The sequence below is a fragment of the Vulpes vulpes genome, chromosome 12 (assembly GCF_048418805.1).
Source record: "Vulpes vulpes isolate BD-2025 chromosome 12, VulVul3, whole genome shotgun sequence".
Classification (NCBI taxonomy): Eukaryota; Metazoa; Chordata; class Mammalia; order Carnivora; family Canidae; genus Vulpes; species Vulpes vulpes.
This window is the reverse complement of record NC_132791.1, coordinates 122,407,364-122,428,392: the sequence shown is the minus strand read 5'-3', so window position 1 is coordinate 122,428,392 and position 21,029 is coordinate 122,407,364. Positions and strand designations below refer to the sequence as shown.

Below are 21,029 nucleotides of genomic sequence, written 5' to 3'. Positions count from 1 at the left end.
AACAAGCCAAAAAAGAAAATCATGTGAAAAACATTTCTCTTGGAGAAAAAAATATTTCTTCTAAAACCTCCACCAGGGAGAGAGAGACAAAGGTCATGATTCAGTCCAACATCGTTGAGAAATTTTCAATGAGAGGTCTCTCAACCCATTCCACCAATTCTTAGCAGTGAAACTTGCAACGAAATGGTCCTACTGCCAAACAACCAGAGAAGGATCCCAGTTTATCACCAAGGATCAGAGGGACTTAGAAAATTAAAGCAAATTCACCAGGTACAAAAAGTGAAATGTAAGAACACACTGTGGGAGAAGTACTTCGTTTCTGAGTAACGCTCAAAAGTATCTTTAGTTAGGAAACTATGGTAAATGTAAAAGGCAAAAGCTAAAGTTAATACTTAAAAAAAAAAAAACAAACCCACATTTTAATCTAATCATTAATGACTGATACAGGATCTTCATTAAACACAAGATACCCCCAACCAACTAAGCTGAAGCCAATTCCCAAATGGAACGAGATGACTCATCTTAATCCGACTTCTTTTCCCTAAATAGGACCCTCTCCATCCCAGTTAAGCAAACACAAGGAATGCCAGAGCCTATTCTATCATCCAACAACAGAGCACAAAGGCAAGTGGTCCAGATATCCTAACCATAGCTTTCCCCAGTGTCCATATGCTGGTAAAGAGTTTTCACTATTGTTGGATGACAAACATTTCTTCTCTAAAAATCCTCTCCTAGGTAGAGTTTCTAGACCACTTTTGGAAATAGATTAATAACAGATGACTATAGAAATTTAAATATGAATCCTCAGGAAGAGCCCCTAGCAGGAGCCTAGGGCTCACAGTGTTTTTTAGAAGTCCCCAGACCTCTGTGGTTACAGATAGTACAGGGTGCATGGCCAGACACAGTACTCAGTCTACTCAACACAGGTCACAGTGGTCTAAAGTGGTCAATTTTTCAAAAACTTTTTGTGAAAATCCCCAAATGAAAGAAAAATTAAGGAGACCCTGCCATAGAATTCCTATTTTTACTCTTTGATTTAAAACTGAGAATTAAAGGAAAACTTACTTATCAGGCAGAAGGAAGCTACTAGGAAAGCGATACCACTCCTTTCCTACACAGACATTTACAGGCCTGCCTTCTGGAACAGTGTGGATGGTCGGGTCTGTGGCAATTCGGTAAAATTCTGGATACAAGTCAAGGGGCCCATGATACCCTGGAAGGGAGAAAGGTTTGTGAAAGCCAAAGATGAGTAAGATGAGAGTCTGACATTTCATCATAATGCATGTGAATGTCCCCTCAAAACCCATGTGTAATTTAAGGGTGCGAAGGTCCCCAACAAGTGCAGCAGGAAGCCTGCTCCATTGGCACATGGCATCTCTACAGTTAGGAAGATGATCACAGCAGAGACCCTATTTTACCAAATACCATTTGCTTTCTTGCCCCTTTTCTACACCTTTTCACTTTTTTTTTTTTAAGAGTTTATTTATTTGACAGAGAGCCCACAAGCAGGGGGAACTGAGTAGGAGGAGTGGCAGGTGAAGAGGGAGAGGGAGAAGCAGGCTCCCTACTCAGGGCTCGATCCCAGGACCTTGAGATCATGACCTGAGCTGAAGGCAGATGCTTAACTGACTGAGCTACCCAGGCACCCTACCCTTCTGCCTTTTAACTTCTGTTCTTTGAACACATTTTAAACTTCTGGATCCAAATAATGATTACAGGAAGAATATAATATAGGAATTGAGCCCCAAATTTGCTTCCTATGTTTCAGGCTTCCTTAATTCATCCTTCAAAATGAAAAAGCATCCTTTAAAAAACAAACAACAAAAACCAAAAATAGAAAAAATATTTTATAGTTAGTCACATTCCTTTTAGAATTCTCAGTCTTCTCTTTAATCTTAGAGAAGTCACATCCTTGTCACACTATTAAGTCTGCAGGTTCTCCTTATAGTAAAGTCCTCTGCCCAGCTAAAGCTGAACTGTATTAATCACATAACCATCAAAACCCAAGATGAGGTGCCTTGTGAGCATGGGTTAAGACGTTCTCTGTACATCTACCTTTGAACAGCGCCACAGAGCGAGAAAAAGATAAGAGCCCAAACAGGAAGAGCATTCCCGATGCCAGCCAGTTCGATGTCACAGTGTAATGCTCCAGGCGGTATCGCTGAAACACGAAGTGGTAACATTTCTAGAAGGAAAGAAAACTGTATTGAAAAAAAAAAAAAGAACTTGCAGAATATACATAATATAATAAAAAAACATCATAACAACACCAAGAAGGAGGAAGCAGCAAAAGAGATTTTAGCAAGGGTCTGAGCATTTGCAAACACTTAGTGAGGTACCCGCTTCAAATTCTAAGATGAAAACAAACTCCGATAAGACTACAGGTCAGGCCAGCCAGAGGAATTCTCACCAGCTTCAGAGGAAACTTATTTGGAAACCTCTCTAGTGCTTGATGTCCTAATAATTTCTTTCTTAAAAATATTTAAACAAAAGTGCTGGTGCGCCTGGCTAGCTCAGTCAGTGGAGCTTGCAACTCTGATCCCAGAGTTCTAAGTACAAGCCCCACATTGGGCGTGGAGCCTACTTAAAAGAAAAAATTGCTTTAAATAAACAAATAAACAAAAGTGCTTTTTGGCAGTTTGCTTTGATACATGAAGTATTTCTATATTGGTATAATGAGTATTAATTTTTACCTTTATCACTGAGAAGTTTTCATCAGTTTTTAGTATCAACAAAATGTCTCAGACCAAACAAGAAAAAAAATTCCTTTCATAGAACATCAGGAAAATGCTGTTAATTATCTGCTAAACTACTTTACAAACTAGAGAAATATTATTACAATATATACATATACAGACATGAATTCCACAATCTTTGAGAACCTTTCCAATAGATTTATTTCCTTCTTTCTCTCCTAGACTAGAACTAAACTTTGGGGAAGTAAAATTTTGCAAATATTTACTTGTTAGTGCCATAAATATTTTCATACTTGGGGGAATAATCTGTCCTAGGGAAACAATCCAAATACCCAAAGAAAGTTATTCATCCTAGCATTGTTTAGAATACTGAAATAACTAAGCAACCTCAACTAAATTATATATCTAATCATTACAACAAATTCAGTATATTACATATATTACATAATAATGTTTTTATACCAAATTTAGAACATACTCCTATTCAAAAGATGGGTACAGATATGGCAATCTTGAAAATTATATGATGTAGTTCTATTAAAAGGGATATAAAAAAGAGGGCACTGTGTGCATTTGCATCTTTTTTTGTTTGTTTGTTTGAAATAAAAGAACTTGATTGAAAGAAAGAAAAAAACAAAAAGGGATATAAAGTTATATGTACATTTAGATTACAACCATAATAAAGTTTGGTATGTGACAGATAAAAATGCTGGAAGGAAGGTGGTTTTGTTAAGATAGCAGGTCTGGGGGCGCCTGGGAGGCTCAGTGGTTGAGTGTCTGCCTTCGGCTCAGGTTGTGATCCCAGAGTCCTGGGATCGAGTCCCCATAGGGAGCCTGCTTCTCACTCTGCCTACGTGTCTGTGTGTGTGCGTGTGTGTGTGTGTGTGTGTGTATCTCACTCTCTGTGTCTCTCATGAATAAATCTAAAAAAAAAAAATCGTTTAAAAGGATAGCAGGGCTGATTCTAAAAGGAGTAAAAAGTGGGGCACCTGGGTAGCTTAGGTGGTTAAGCTTCCAAATCAGTTTTGGCTCAGGTTGTGATCTCGGGGTTGTAGGATCAAGGCCCACACTGGGCTCCATGCTCAGCAAGGAGTCTCCTTGGGTTTCTCTCTCCCTTTCCTTCTGCTCCCCACCCCCTGCATGCTCTTGCTCTTTCTCAAATAAATCTTTAAAAAAAAGTAATAAAAGAAAAATTATGTGCAATAAAGTCCAATTACTTTTATAATATAAATTAAATTATAATACAAATTAAAACTACCATCCTAACATGGATGAGTCTTAAAAAACGTTATGCTGAATGAAAGAAGCCAGTCACAGAAGCCATTCCGTTTACATGGAATGCCCAGAATGGGCAAATCTAGAGATGCAGAAAGATTAGTAGTTGCGTGTGTGTGTGGGGGGGGGGGGGGGGGGGGGGTGACAGCTAATGGGTACAGGGTTTTTGAGGTGATAAAAATGTTCTAAAATTTACTGTGGTGATGGTTATATACATCTGTGAATATACTAAAAACCATTTAACTTATCACACCTTTTGGGTGAACTGTATGGTTTGTGTGAATTATACCTTTATATATTTGTTAGGGAAAAAAAACCTGTGTCCATAATTACTCTTTCCTGCCAGTTGCAAACGGTAGCAGAGGTCAAAAAAGAGTCTGGAGGCTTCTGACGGCACAAATACAAAGATATTCAAGATCAGTTCTGACAAGGAATTGACCTGGACAGGTTTTAAGCCAGGATTACAAAGTGTCCCATATTGCTAACTGCCTGATGTTATCCCAAACTTGAGTAAGTTTTAATATGATCTCAGAGTTGAAGAGTAGACATTCCACTAGCTCTGCTGTGATGCCACCATCCTGTGGCAGGCCTATACTATGACTTAATAAAACTCTATCAGCAACTGGATTCCATGAGAAAGAAATTAACACACAAATCAACAATGCAAATATGTAACCAGTTTAAGAGGATGATCAAAAGTCAAGCAATCAATGCATGAAGCTTTAACAATATAATCTATATCAGGTTTAATGCATGGATAAAATATCTTGGGAGAAGCATTCTGTAATTTGCCTTTAAGCTTTATGACCAATTTAAAAAGTGAAATGGAACAAACCAGATAGACACTTCCCTGAAACTCACCTGAAGTGCAGAAAGGGCCACGGCACCACAGAGACATATAAGTGGATATACAGGGAAAAGAAATCTCTCCTCTTTGTGAGGCTGGATGAAGAAAATCAGAAACCAAATATACATTGGAGCCAAGGTAAGCCAATATGGGTGGCCTAAATTCTGAACTGTAAGACAGAGAAAAATACCAACCTTTCACCATATTAGAATGAAACAACCTATTTAGTTTCAATGTTCTCTTGATCTCAAACAGGAATATGCCCTAGGGCACCCCATAAAATGTTTCAGCTTTTGTCTTCACACTTTCTCTGATGCAGTAAAAGGGTTAGAAAGAGGTGTACACTCCTGAGCTCCCCCAAGAGTGTCAATATCTAATGGGAAGTATAATACTGGATTTGGCTAGAACACAAATGAAAGTCAAGCAAATGGGTAGCAGAGCGTAATAATTTCCACACTGGATGAAGAAAAAAGGCTTCTTTCCCCAGTGAGTCCTGCCATTAAGATTAAAGGTTCCTGAGATTAACCAAAAGTGTAACAAACTCCTTTCTTGGGTTTTAATTTCCATGTTCTGTTTTTAACACATTAATCTCCTTATATACCAATCAGTCTGTTCAAATAGCTATAGATCAAAGGGAAAAAAAAGCTGGATTCTCAAACCCATCACTAGCTTTCATCAAGCCACAAAGAGTTTGTTTCAAAGTAAATATAAAAACACACTTAAAGGAAGTTCAACTGATGACGTTTTCTCTCCTCTTTTGCAATACCCATACACTCTGAATCTCAAACTGGAACTCAAAAATACGTGAAGCATGTGAAAGATTTAAAGGAATTTAGTGAGCACTACACCTGCTAGAAAGTTCCTGTGGTTAGGTACATGAACAGTGAGTGATAAACCTATAAGCCACCAGGAAGGCATCCCCTACTGTGCTTCCATTAGTGATAATCAGCAATGCCTAGAAATCACCGGCAAAGGGTAGATAGACAGTGCCCTCTGGCGTTCATCAAATCTACAATGAGCAAGTATAGAGGAAAAGCTCAGGATTGTCACCAAGATCCATCTGCATGTTGCTGTTATCTATATTTTTGTAAAAACTCTTCAGGGATGAAAATTCTTGAACTGAAATACCAAGCTTTTCCTTTAAACTTTCTACTCTTAAGATTTTATCATGAGATTTTAGATTTTATAAATCCTATAATTTAAGATTTACACCCTCCCGGGAAGTATTTTAGATTGGAATTTTCTTAATTATAAGAAAATGAAATATTTTTCCTTTTTGTATCTTAAAGGCTAACAAATACATTTTTTTAACAAATATATTTTTAAAATATGGCCTGGGGCACGTGGCTGGCTCAGTTGGAAGAATATAGGATTCTTGATCTCAGGGTCATGAGTTCAAGTCTCACATGAGGGTGGAGATTACTTAAATAAATATTTTAGAGCAGCCCGGGTGGCTCAGCGGTTTAGTGCCCGCCTTTGGACCAGGGCCTGATCCTGGAGATCCAGGATCGAGTCCCATGTCAGGCTCCCTGCATGGAGCCCGCTTCTCCCTCTGCCTGTGTCTCTGCCTCTCTCTCTCTCTCTCTGTGTCACTCATTAATAAATAAATAAAATCTTTTAAATAAATAAGTATATATCTTTTTTTAAGAAAATAAAATATGAACTAAAATTTTTGAATGTCCTCCATAAAATGTACAAAATCAGAACTATAGTTGTACTATTTGATGGAATAATAGGCAATTTCTTTGCCGCTTCTTTATGGTTTTTTTTCCTTTAAAAGAATTTTTTTTTTCTATTATAAAATACACAGAGGGACGCCTGCATGGCTCAGTGGTTGAGTGTTTGCCTTCAGCTCAGGGCGTGATCCTGGAGTTCCGGGATCGAGCCCCACATCAGGCTTCCTTTAGGGAGCCTGCTTCTCCCTCTGCCTATGTCTCTGACTTCTCTCTGTGTCTCTCATGAATAAATAAATGAAATCTTTGAAAATAAATAAAATACACAGAAAAAACAGTACTCATTTTCTTACTAGATGGACATGTGTATAAATTACACATTTTTAAACCAAAATTGGATTCATTTTGTAGAGAACAGCTTAATATGCTGTTTTTATACTTACATCACAAGCATTTCCAAATTTTCCATAAGCATAAATTATTTTTACAGTTAAAGAAGTTACTTTTCAAAAAAAGATAAAGTGATCCTTAGGAAATACAAGGAATAGAGGAATAAGTTAACACCTCCAGGTGACAAACAGCTGAATCCAAATGTGGGACACTTCACAAGATGAATGACCTGATTTCTTTAGAAATCTTCAGGAGAAAAAAGAAGCGGGGGAACCTCGTAAAAAGCCTAAGAAACTTAACACCAAATTCAGTATATGACCCCTTTTAGATCCCCTTTAAGAACATTAACTATAAAAAACTGTTTTTCAGACAATGCAAGAAACCTGAATATCAACTGAATAGATTTTAAGGAATCACTGTTGATTTTGTGAGGAAAGCAGCATTACAGTTATGTTAAAATAAAAGTAACTGAAGGCAGCCTTCATATTTGAATAGTGTTAACACAGTGAACTTTTCATAAACCATTAATAGTAGAAAAGCAGAATGAGGGGTGGGATGGAGAGATCATATGGCATCCAAATCAGACAGAAAAGTCTGAAATCAAATCTCTTTCCAAAGCTCATATGAATTTCTGCTCAAATCTGTCTCCCATAAAAGAAACATGGGCACTAGATATCCAAATCCATGACAACTTGAGAAAACACTGGCTGTGCACTACAGAATCAGAGCAAGCAAAATAAATGACAAACCAAACCTTCCACGATAAGGCAAACACAGAAGCAAAACGGAACAAAGAGAAGCATAATGTTTCCTAGGAAGTCCAAAGCTTCTCTCACTTCAGTATCAAATTTGAGGGAAATCCCTGTATGGTTTAGTTTTCAAATTTTTGGTTGAAGTAATTCCCCAAAGAATGTTTACCTCCATCACTTATTATTGTAAGCCATCTTCCATGTTAACATGTATGCCTTTAAAAAAACACATAACTCAAATATGCTTATCTCCTGAGATTTTATAGCTGTTTTTGCCTCCCCAGGTGGTTCTGTATGATATACTGATTTCCTCACTTGAAGGGATATAAAGTTCCTCCCCTTTGTTAGTTTAACTTATAATTATTAACTAAATCTTCACAAAAATTTATAAATACAGATCAAAAATTCAACAAGCCAACTATTTTCATTGGAAGAAAACAGAGAACAGAATAAGTAGATTCATTTTCACTTCTTGGTATACACTGTTACCTGCTCTTTCTTCCCCCAAAACCTATCATCCCTTACACCACTCACCATGGAATCTCTGCAGTAGGTATTCCATAAGAGAAGTCAGTGGTAAGACCAGGAGAGCCAAAGCAAAGGCTACATTAAAATTAAGAAATCCATTAATTAAATAGAAATACCAGGGTTCTGTACCTGGGGAAACAAACAGATAAGAAACCATTAGTGGATGCCTTCAACACCTTTTACAATGCTTTACTCAAAATGTTCTTTGTTCAAGTAATGTTGGTAGTACAATGCCTCAAGTGAATGAGTCCACAACGGGAGTTCAGTTCCTCGGGCTCAGCCACACAGGGGAAGCACAAGAGCAGAAGATGGGAAGAGAATGGGACTGGTCACTTTTCCAGAACAACCAAATAATTTACATAGCTTAGTGGTGACACTGTGATTTATAATAAGCAATTTATATTTGGTCTCCATCCCCATTCCCAGCACAAAGCTCCTACAACCGTTGGAATTTCCTAATTGGTAAGAGTGATAAGGGTGTCTTCTGTTAATTAGGAAATTTGGGAAAAGCTTCCAGGTGGCTTAAAGATGGGGACTGGTGGCCAGGGGAACCAATCATCCAACCATGTGATATAGGGGAATTAGAATTTTCAGTCCCACCCTGATGACCTCCGAGGAGGAGAGAGGGGCTGGCAAAAGAGCTCAATCACCAATGGCAATGATTTCACCAATGGTGCTTGTGTAATGAAGCCTCCATAAAACCCCAAAAAGACAGGGTTCAGAGGAACTTCAGATTGATGAACATATAGGTGTGCAAGGAGCCCGTTGCTCCTCGAAAGAACAGGAGTTCTGAGCTCCATCCCACACACCTTACCCTATGCATTTTTTCCATCTGGTTATTCATGTGTATCCTTTATAATATTTTCCATAACAAGCTGAACAAGCCAGTAAATTTAAATAAACTTTTCTCTAAGTTCTGTGAGCCACTCTAAAAAATTAATTGAACCCAAAGATGGGGTTGTTGGAACTTCCCATCTATAGCTGGTGGGTCTGAAGTGACAATCTGTGGACTTGTGATTGGTGTCTAGAGAGAGGGAGAGAGAGAGAGAGAGAGAGAGAGAGAGAGAGAGTGAGTGTGTGTGTGTGTGTCAGGGGGAGGTGGGGGCAGTCTTGCAGGACCACACTACTCAGGCCTTTCTCGTGTTATTCTCCCTGGTTTATCCCACTTACATTCTAGTATCTTCCTCCTTGATATGCTTAACCACCATTCTGTAGTTGTGTATACAGGGGACCCTGCATTCGGTAAAAAGCAATTAACTTGTTTTCCTTAGGAAAATAATGTTCACAGATCCAGATTCTACTTAGAAGTTTTGAAGACTAAGAATGAAACAAAATGACTGAAAACACAAGCCTTATTCACATGAGTTTTGATTCTTTAACTCGAAATCCTTAAACTCAAATGATGAGAACCACCCCCCCCCCTGCACATTTAGCAGGTTTGTCATCTGCTCTTCCCCTCTGTGTGATTACTTCAATCAGGCAGTGAATGACACATGCGGGCTTTAATCACTGTGTGTTGTGACACCCGCCTTGCACCACAGCAATTTCCTGCAATCAGCATTGCTTAAAAGGGTAATCAGAAAGCAGAGGAATAGTCAGAAAAACCTGACATTTTTGCAGCTTGCACAGCAAAATAAGATTAGAAACCAAACCCGTAAAGCTAGAAACATTTAGGGGAGAGAGGGAGGGGGTACCCTCAGGAAAGACTCCACTTGAATTGTGTGTCACCTTTTGGAAAAGCTCACTCCTTCCTGTCTAAATACAATGATTGTGACTGTCCATAAATGAAGGTCCTGTCCCAGGCCAAGTTCATTAGAGACATTTATACTCGGTGTTCCTTTTTTTTTGTTTTTTAAGATTTTATTTATTTATTCATGAGAGACAGAGAGAGAGAGAGAGGAGACCCAGGCAGAGGGAGAGCCCGGCTCCATGCAGGGAGCCCAACGTGGGACTAGATCCTGGGTCTCCAGGATCACACCCTGGGCTGAAGGCAGCATTAAACCGCTGAGCCACCCAGGCTGCCCTATACTCATATTCTTTACAAATAACCTTTTTGGTTACAGAAAACCAATGATTTTCATATAAAAAAATAAATATTTTCTCTTGATTTTAATTAATACTTAACAACACATTTCCTAAATTGAGTCCTTTAGGAGTCCAGTTACCAAAAAGGTCATTTTTTGGTTTGTTGTTGTTTTTAAGTATGTTCCACACCCTGCAAGGAACCAAACTCAGGGCTCAATCTCACAACCTTGAAATCAAGACCTGAGCCGAGATCAATTGTTGGATACTTAACTAACTCAGCCACCCAGGCGCCCCCAGAAAGGTAGCTTTTTGTATCATCTCCTAACCAGCAATGTGGTGGCAACACTATCAACTTTGACCTGCCTTTTCCCAAAACAAATTCTGGAAATCTGAGCCTGAGAAGAAAAACCAAAGTGACTAGGAGAAAGGATGTCACTTTTCACATCATCTTTTACAGATGCTAATAAGCATTAATAGAAAAAAAAAAAAAGCCTCTTTCTCTTTGATCCTTACAAATACATACTGTTTTTTCAGGGAAGCACTTTATTTCCAGCAAATATTTGTCTCTACCGCAACTTACAATACCCCCTGCTAGGGCAGAATACCTTTTTACCTAGGCATACTGTACCTCAGATTCTGAACCAAAAGTATTAAAGCTAGTAAACTTTAATGTTTATGTTTATATGTTAGGAACTCAAAGATCAAGTTCACAGCTAGGCTAGGACCATTTCATAACAGACTGTTACTTCTTGGAAGAACAGGGTAAAAACTGGGGGATAAGCCAAGAGCAGTGAAGGTTCAAGAGACAACAGTCTTAAAAACAAGGGCAAAGGGACTCCTGGGTGGCTCAGCAGTTGAGCCTCTGCCTTTGGCTCAGGGCGTGATCCCAGAGTCCTGGGATTGAGTCCCACATCGGGCTTCCTGCAGGGAGCCTGCTTCTTCCTCTGTCTGCGTCTCTGCCTCTGCCTCTTTCTCTCTCTCTTTCATGAATAAATAAAATCTTAAAAAAAAAAAAAAAAACCAAAGGCAAAAAGGGACATAAATAGAGAACTCTGTCACCCAGCATCCTCCTCTACTTGATGAGATGCCTGCCTTAAAAGAGAAAAGAGTAAAAACTTTTATCTCTTTCCAGGGAGATATTTGATGCTATTTCTCAGAAAGTATCAAAGCTGAACTATGCAGAAAAAAATGCGTCAAAATGACAAGCTACGCATTTAACTGGTGCAAAGTGTGCAGTGAAAGCTAAAGCAGGGTCTCTGCAGGGAATGACTCACCCATCTCCCTCTTTAGGGAAAGTGCTTCAATTTCTGTCATTCAAATGAGCTAAAGGGAACCTTCACAGAGGCTAAAAGAAGAAGGGATAATGTTTACTGTTCCACAGATTGAATGAAAGGAAACCATTTTATAAGTCTATAATTTTACATAACTGCAAGAACTAAATTATAGTAAATCATCTTATAAATGTCAAATTTGCAACACCAAGAGCGAAAAGACACCAAGGTTCATCAAAAACGATTAGCAAAGAACGAAAGCTCTTGAACAGCTCTGCCTGACAGTCAACTCTCAAGAGACTCATTGGGGCTTCATCCTCTGCTACTGCAACAATGGAAAACTGAGCCTTTTAATAAAGGCCACTTGCCTTTGCCTTCCAAAATGTCCTGTCCAGTGAGTGATCTGACAGATGTTGATGAAAACACACAAACAGGCAGGGATCGTATCCTAAGCTACGAAGTGGCAACCTTGAGCAGACCCACTGTTATTCTTGAGGGAAGAACATTTCTCATACCTGTTCTCCCACGCCTTCCCCAGGCCTGTGTACTGTTCCTCTGAGAGCACCACTCTTCACTCACCACACAAAAATACTTATCAACCTCAACATCTATTATGAACGTGAATGTTACAAGGTTAAGAGCAAAATCAGTGCCACAACCAGTCACTTTCTTTCTTGTGACACTAAGTTTTATCTCTTGATCTTTGACACCAAAGAGATGTTTTGTCTATGACTTTGCAATTTTACGTCTACACCAAATTTCCTAAATGCCAAGTATTCTTTACCTCATCCAAATATTCCTTCTTTGACAAGGGTGGTGCAATGCTCCCATATGAGAGAGAGCCTGCCAGCGTGCATGTTGTGCCATCAAAGCTCTCCAAAGGCTCTTAATCATCCTCCCAGCCTAAGTGCACGGGACCTTCAAAGGTACAACTTCCTGCCCCTTCTTTAGATCAAATCTTATCTTCTACTACCTCCAACTCATGCTCTATTTCTGCAACCTTATTCTCCTGTAGAGTCTCAACTGCCAACCTCCAGGGTTTTGCTGAGGTTGTTTTCAGTGGAAATAACACAGGCCTTGGAGTCAGACAGCCCTGGGCTCTTGCCCCACTTCTGCCACTTATTAATTACATGCAAGTCTCTCACCATGCCTACCTGGATCTCCACAGCTGAGAATAAGAATAAATAATGCCTATTTCACAGAGTTTTTGTGAGGGGAAGAAGACAGTTGTGTAAAATTTCTGGTATATAATAGGCATTTTTTTAAAACAGAAAATACTGTAATTAATATTATGAAAAAGTACTCCTTTTCTTTCTCCTGGGTTCTAAATAGTCAGCTCAGGTCTGGACTATGTCATTAATAAATGTTCTCTGGCCAAGAGAGTATAGAAAGGTCCCTTTGAAAACCAGGAACAAGAGAATAAATATTTATATTATAATCACAACAAAGAGATTGGATTTATCTTGCTCATGCCTGTGTAGTTTCTACCTAAAATCAGCTAACACTGTAAAACTACTTTAACCTTTTTAGAAAAAGAAGCCAATATTCAATCTTTCTTTTTTTTGTCTCAGCAGTATCTACACTGGACATTGTAGTTGTCTGAAATATATTCCTCTAGCATCTACTCACTACACTTTTACTCTTCCTTCCAGGATCAGCTCAAGGACCACCATCTATAAGAAGTCTTTTTGCTACCCCTACATGGACTTATTCCTATGACTCCTCATCTTTCTTCTGCAGCACATAATACACTAGAGTATAATTATCTACTTGTGTGACTGCAGCCTTATTGGACAGCAAATTCTATGAGGACACACATACTCAAAGGTAACTTATTCAATGTTTCCTTAGCTGAAGTCCAGTCACTTATTTGTTCAAGAAGTATTACAGGCTTACACAAGAAACAGCACTAAGACATGAATGCAGAAACTATCAACACAATGCGTTTGTAGTTTTCAGATAAGAAACCTGCCTACCATAGCTAATGAAGCACTTGGAGCAGGAAAATCCTACAAAATAGTCAAAATAATGCCAAATATTGCCAAACATGTAGGCAAGTGAAAGAGCTGGAGTTTCCATGACAAAAGATATGCTGTCTCAATGTCTGACAATTGCAAAGCTTCAAAGCACTTATTAAAAAGTAAATACCAAAGAATGGACTCACCCATTATAAGTTAGAAGACAATCATAAAGTAGTCTGTCGTTTAAAAAGGCACTTTTACCTCTATTATTTTTATTTGGTATTTTAAAAATCCCAATCTAATACACAACAGGTCTAACCAAAATAGTTATAAGGATGTAATAGTAATCAGGGCATAATATAATGTGATGGGTACTCCCAAATTTGTTCATCCATTTATTCATCATGACAAATCTTTTTGAAGACCTAGAATATACAAAGAACACTTCTAAGATGGAAGGAGTATTTTCTCTGTAGGAGTTAGTTACTCTTTAAAAGAATGGAAATCAACCCCACCCCAAAATTGTCAAATTCAAAGATGAAGTAAAAGGACAAAAATTCTACCATCAAGAACAACACCCTCAAGTCTGACTTAGCACTGCTTCAGCCCTGTTGAAGCCCAGGATGATGATACCTTTTGTCCCAACACAGTTTTTTCTATCACTAGGAAAGTCATCAGTAACTGTACATTCGAAATAGCAAAATCTGAACTGAAGCTATCCCAGGTTCATCTAAGCAGGCAGAACAGAGCTCCAGGCACTCTTCCCAGGCAATCACTAGCCAAAATGAACATCAGATGCCAACACCCAAAGAAAGACTGGCTACTTCTCTCCTGGATCCCACAAAGATCCCTGACCCAGCTGCCACAAAAACAGAAACCTAAATCAGAATTTATTCTGTCTTTTCCACTTTCCTAGCCAACCTGTACTGTACTATACTTATAAACCTCACTTATCTAGGCAACTGCTTTCATATATTTCTCAAAATTTTATAAATATGCAATTAAAATACCAACATGAAATAACCCGTTGAAAAGGTAAAGCCAGTTTCCCAAAATTAAACTCAAATTAACAACTTATTCATCCATATATAATGGATATCATGTTTCCACCAATTCCAGTAAATTAATTTCTAATGTGCAATCTGACTTGTAGAACCAAATACAATTTTAACAAGGCAGCTAAAACAAGGGAATATTAAAAACATACAAACTGACTAAAGGAAGACATCTAGAGGCAAAAGTTTAAAATTGCAGCTTGTTCTCAACGTCCTTGGAGATCGTGGAGTTCTAAAGGAACCTTTTAAGATTCCTTCACTTAGGGAGCTCTTGGCTGACTCAGTCAGAGGAGTGTGTGACTCCTGATGCCAAGGCTGTGAGTTCTAACCCCATATTGAGTATAGAGATTACTTAAATAAACTTAAAAAAAAATTAAAATTAAAATTAAAAAAAATTAAAATTCCTTCACTTAGGAATTATTCTCTAAACAAGGCAGTTTGTAAATTCTCACTGAATAAAACATGGTTTATTTTGACCTATTACCCACTACCATCTAAAATGACAATATTCCACAAATCCCAAAAGGCCCTATTAAATCTCATACATATGCTTACTTTAAATCTCCTCAAATAAATAAATAAATAAATAAATCTCTCATCCAATCTGTTGGTTCTGCTAGCAAAGTGGCACAGAAAAGTGATGGGCATGGCATAACTGATAAGACACAGAGGTAATATTAATCTGCTGCACAGCAGAACCCCAAGATGATCAAATACACAAAATACTTCAAGACCTTCAGAAAATTAAGGCAAAAGAAACTACACTTATTATAATGAAAAAACAGTCTCATAAAATGGCAGATCTGACCAGGAAAATCTCTAAGTCACCCTTCTATAGCTGTCACTAACTCAAATGCCCTAAGGGGCCAAACAGAACAGGCTCAGGGCTGGCTGAGATAAGGCATGGGTGGGGCGGGGGAGTGGAGGTAAAATGTAGACTGCATTCCCGAGGCTAAAGGCATCCCATTTTTTTCCTCTTAATCCTAAACTGGCCAAACTACTCATCTCTCATGCCGACTTTACCATTTGCTCTGCTTTGTCTACACATTTTCCAAACTTTCTCTCCTAATGCCTGATACTGAATGCAAATTTAAAAAAGAAAAGTAAACCAAATGTATCTATGTCCAGAAAACCTCTGGAGGAATATACTCCAAGGTGTTAACAACAGCTATCTGGAAATGATGTGATTATGAATATTTTTATTTTCCTATTTTTATTATAATATTGGTTTTCTTTTTTTTTTTTTTTTTAGATTTATTTGACAGAGAGAGAGGGCACATGTGCACAAGTTGGGGGGAGGAGCAGAGGGAGAGACAAGACTCTCCACTGAGCAGGGAACCCAACACAGGGGTCCATCCCAGAAACCTGAGATCATGACCTGAGCTAAAAGCAGACGCTTAACCAATTGGGCCACCCAGGCACCCCTCATATTGGTTTTCTAATGCGAACAAAAAAAAGTAAATTTTAACTTTAAAAAAGTAGCATCAAGAGTCAAGGCATGGGGCACCTGGGTGGCTCAGTCGGTTAAGCATCCAACTCTTGGTTTCTGCTTAGATCGTGATATCAAGTCTTGAGATCTAGCCCCAACTTGGGCTCTGTGCTCAGCTCAGCAAGGAATCTGCTGAAGTTTCTCTTTCCCTTCCCCTCTGCCCCTCCACACACTTATTTACCCACATGCATACACTCTTTCTAAAATAAATAAATCTTAAAAAAAATCGCATTAATCAAGAAAAAATGTACTTATCATTGTACTCTAGCCAAATGCCATTTAAATAAGAAGTTACCAGCAAAGAAATGCCATATTTGATTAAATGAAGCACTGAACTGAAATTTCAAAGCTCAGGCAAATGAAGCTATCTCCTACTCTTCCCCAGATTCTCTAAGGCCTTACCATAAAGATCAGGTCCATGAGGAGTAAAGACATTATATAAGACAATGTTCAGTGGTGCAACCACCAGCTTCCCATAGTAGTAGCTGTCAATGACCACCACAGGCACCTAAGGCAGAGCAGAAAACATATACCAATTGCAGGGTTTTGTTTTGGAAACATTCTCCCAATGTTAACAGGATAAACTTCAAAATGAAAAGCAGAATGAAACAATTTCTCAGGTTCTCTTTCCTACATCAGAACATGCTTTTCATTACAACTTTGAAAAAAATATATATATATCTATATATAAAACTCACCAGAAAGAGTATTAGGGCCACCAGAGACCAATGAAAGAAACTCTTCCACCTGTGTTTCATGACCAGCAAATCAAAGGCAATGGGTAAACTATTTAAGAGAAAAAAAAAAACAGGGAATTAAATAAAATATTTAAAATATGGACTCAAACAAGTCAGATTCACAGATACCTCATGCTGAATGGGGGGGGGGGGGGGGAATGTCTCCAGCAGTTATAGTGAGGAAAGAAAACTGGAATAGGAGAACATGTCTTCTCAACAATATAGTTTTCTCTTCAGAGAGCCCATGAGAGTACTCTGCACCCCACAATGCAAAAGGAATATTAATACTGAGCTCCTGGAAAGAGCTCCATGTTATACATATTTATGTGTAATAGACATTCAAAATATTAAGTTGAATGTGCTCTGTGCTCCTACACTAACCCAGCCAAATGAGTATTCGTCTCTTCCATGATTTATAAAGATTTTAATAATGTTACAAACTTTAATATGTCAGTTCTGATATATCCAACACCATTTGCCCTTTTCACTTTCACTTAAATCCTTCAAGCAAGTGGCATATGTATGTTGCCTTCATTTTTTTTTTTTAAGATTTTATTTATTTATTCATGAGAGGCATAGAGAGACAGAGACATAGGCAGAGACATAGGTAGAGGGAGAAGCAGGCTCCCCAAGGAGAGCCCAACACAGGACTCGATCCCAGGATCCCGGGATCACAAGCCGAGCCAAAGGCAAACACTCAACGACTGAGCCACCCAGGAGCCATCTTCACTACTTCTTCCTGAAGTCTTTGCTTCAAGCTTGTGAGACAGATGTAAGGTCAACAGGAACCTCCTCTCAGCCAGACCCAGTAAACACTTCAAAGCTTCACCTCCCTTGGTCGCACAAAGCATCTGTCCCTTCCTCTATAGGCTTCCTGGCTCCTGTTTTGTTCTGGCCCCTTTCCAAAAGCTCCTTTCTAAACATCTTTTTTTGTGTCCTACTATGGTCCTAAGTCCCAGAAGCAAACTTTTGCTCTTCTTTCTCTACACGCATTTCCTCAATAGGTACTCCCACTCTTGCATGAACAAACACCTTCATATCCATGATCTCTAAATCTAGAACACTAGTCAGAATCTGTACCCATGTTCCAGTCACAAGGAATTACCTCCCCACTCCAATCTGTTCCTACAGAACTTACCCAAATGTCAACTACAGGCTCTGCTCCCGACATCTCTTCAGAACCAATTTCTCCTGTCTCTGAATTCACATGGCATTACCATCTCTATTGTTTATTTAGCAATGCCATGTGCCATCACAAGGTATCTCTTCTGTGACATGAACTTCCCCATTCTGTTATCTAAATTTTGAATTAACATTTGTGTTTTTCTTTTTTTCTGCCCAACTAGTTATATTTCCATGGCATCTCTACTTCTCCTTTGGTAAGTCACCACACTTTAGTTACTTGTTCAATGTCTGTCTTTTCTACTAAGAGGTAAGCTCCAAAAGAGCAGGTACCATAACTATCTTCTTTAGCATCAGCAGTGCCTAGCACAAAGTATTCAATGAATGATGGTAAACTGCGAACTGATAGTGATCCTGAAATCCCTTATCTGGGGTAAAGGCAGACCCTTCAAAACACGCCACTCAGAGGCATTTGAAGAACTCAACAAAGTTCAATGTCAATGGTGCTAGAATAAAAGGAATGAAGGGACTGACAAAGGTTAGAGAGGCAAAAAGGAGGGAACATCAGGACTTTGTGAATCATGTTAGAATCTGGACACCATAATGCAGGGAGTGGCAAGCTTTTTATTTAAAGGACTTAACTATGTATTTTAGGTTTTACAAGCCACATATGGTCTCTATTGCATATTCTGCATCTGTGGTAGTTTGTATAGGTGTGTGTTAACAATTCTTTAAAATGTAACAACTTCTCAGTTCTTGGGCTGTACAAAATAAGCTAGACTGGGCCCCAGGCCCCAGGTTGCCAAACTCTGTGACACAGAGGAATGGGGAAGCTATTATAGCTTAAAACATGGAGCGATACAATCATATTTGCATTTTAGGAAGATAACTCTAGTTTGATTGCAGAAAGCAGATTTACAGAGATCAAGCCTAGAGATGGGAAGATCATTTAGGAGGCTGTGTGGTAATCCAGGAGCAGAGGTAAAGAACAGTCAGATTCAAGATATTCAGGAGGGAGATCCCTGGGTGGCGCAGCGGTTTAGTGCCTGCCTTTGGCGCAGGGCGCGATCCTGGAGACCCAGGATCAAATCCCACGTCGGGCTCCCTACATGGATCCTGCTTCTCTCTCTGCCTGTGTCTCTGCCTCTCTCTCTCTCTCTCTCTCTCTCTTTCTCTCTCTGTGACTATCATGAATAAATAAATAAAATCTTTAAAAAAAAAACAAACAAACAAGATATTCAGGAGGTACAATAAATAGGACATAGGAAAGAGAAAAGAGTCACAGATAATTTTCAGGCTCCTGGTTCAGCACTGAGTAGATGGTGGTACATTTATTGGGATAGAAACACAGGTAAAAGAACAGATACAGAGAGATGATAAAGAGCTCAGTTTTGTGAATGGGCAACCATTCAAACCATGAATATATGGGAACGACTAGACCGGATTTAAGATATGGGAATCATCAAGATGGTTGAGATATAGGAGAAAAGATAGGAGAGGGCCTCACACAAAATCTTAAATATTTTGAAGATGATATGCCAAGCAGAAGAAAAGATTGGAGGTGGAGAAACCAGGCTTTAAAAGACAATTAAGAAAATTTGGAATACCTATTCCTAATACCTATTAGCTCCTCTTCTAAAAATTTATCCCATAAATAAGTTTCCATAAATGTATAGATCTATGTACAAAAATGTTCACTGAAGCATTACACATCATAGCAAAAAACGAATCCTACATGTCTACCAATAAGGCAATGGCTAAATTATGGTCAGGTAATGGAATACTACACAATGCACAGAAAAAGTTATCTAAGTCTACATACAATAGAAAATATATATAGTTATAGGATAATTCTATTTAAGAATTTATGTTATGTATGTACATATTTGTGTGTGTGTGCATTTACACACATGAGGACAATTTCTGGAAAGATATATACAAAAGTAGGGGCACCTGGGTGACTCAGTTAAGGATCTCCCTTTGGTTCAGGTCATGATCTCAGGGTCCTGGGATAGAGCCCCATGTCAAGCTCCCTGCTCAGCAAGGAGTCTGCTTCTCCCTATCCCTCTCATCCCTTCCACTCGTGCTTTATCTCTCAAATAAAAAATAAAATCTTGGGCAGCCCGGGTGGCTCAGCGGTTTAGTGCCGCCTTCAGCCCAGGGCATGATCCTGGAGGCCCGGGATCGAGTCCCGCATTGGGCTCTCTGCATGGAGCCTACTTCTCCCTCTGCCTATGTCTCTGCCTCTCTCTCTCTCTCTCTCTGTCTCTCATAAATAAATAAATAAAATTTAAAAAAAAAATAAAATCTTAAAAAAATATATGTATATAGAAAAGTATTAGTGACTATCTTTGAAGATTAAGCTAGGGGAAAAGAGGATTAAGAGTTCTTTTCACCTCATACAAACTTCTTATAATAAAAATATACTACTACAGGGACACCTGGGTGGCTCAGTGGTTGAGCAGCTGCCTTTGGCCCAGGGTGTGATCCTAGGGTCCTGGGATCGAGTCCCACGTCAGGTTCCCCATGGGGAGCCTGCTTCTCCCTCTGCGTGTGTCTCTGCCTCTCTCTGTGTCTCTCATGAATAAATAAAATCTTTAAAATATATATACACATATATATATTTATACTACAGTTGACTTTTGAACAACATTGGTTTAAACTGTGTGGGTACACACACATGAAGTTCTTTATAAATACAGTTCAGTACTGTAAATATAGTTTTTCTTTATTTTCATAGTAACATTTTCTTCTCTTGCTTACTTTATTATAACAATGTATAATACATACAACATACAAAACACATATTAATTAACTAAGTTATCAGTATGGCTTCTGTCAATAATAGGCTATTATTCTGGGCAGTCCAAAGTGACATGCAGGTTTTCAACAGTGCAGAGGCCAGCGCCTCTAACCTCCTTGTTGTTCAAAGGTCACCGATACTATAATAACCTTCACATCAAAGTATAGAATTTTTCTAAGTTACTAGCAGTGCAGTTAAGAAGGGAAGGCAGCACAGACTAAAGCAGAGTGGTAGGACTAAGAACCACAAGAGGAATGAGAAAGACTATGGGCCCTGGGAAAAAAGCTGCTGAGATATGAACATAAGACTGCAGGGAAGCTCCAGTTTCAGGGCTGGTGAGTGGGGAAATACACAGCACAGAGTGGTATGTGTGGAAAACATCAGTGGCAGGGTCAGGGAGGCCTGGGT

General features: G+C 38.8%; 1 protein-coding gene across 5 annotated transcripts in view; it reads right to left on the bottom strand.

Annotated features, from left to right (window-relative positions):
- The window catches only part of ALG9 (ALG9 alpha-1,2-mannosyltransferase), a 99,437-nt gene that overhangs the window by 61,198 nt on the left and 17,210 nt on the right, over positions 1 to 21,029 (bottom strand). For all 5 annotated transcript variants that reach the window (XM_072729825.1, XM_072729824.1, XM_072729827.1 and 2 more), the window contains exons 7-12: positions 16,658 to 16,745; positions 16,362 to 16,467; positions 8,165 to 8,287; positions 4,833 to 4,987; positions 2,056 to 2,185; positions 1,066 to 1,213 (exon numbers count right to left, since the gene is read on the bottom strand). In XM_072729825.1, the coding sequence (XP_072585926.1) occupies positions 1,066 to 1,213; positions 2,056 to 2,185; positions 4,833 to 4,987; positions 8,165 to 8,287; positions 16,362 to 16,467; positions 16,658 to 16,745 (750 nt within the window). The remainder of the gene's footprint in view (positions 1 to 1,065; positions 1,214 to 2,055; positions 2,186 to 4,832; positions 4,988 to 8,164; positions 8,288 to 16,361; positions 16,468 to 16,657; positions 16,746 to 21,029) is intronic.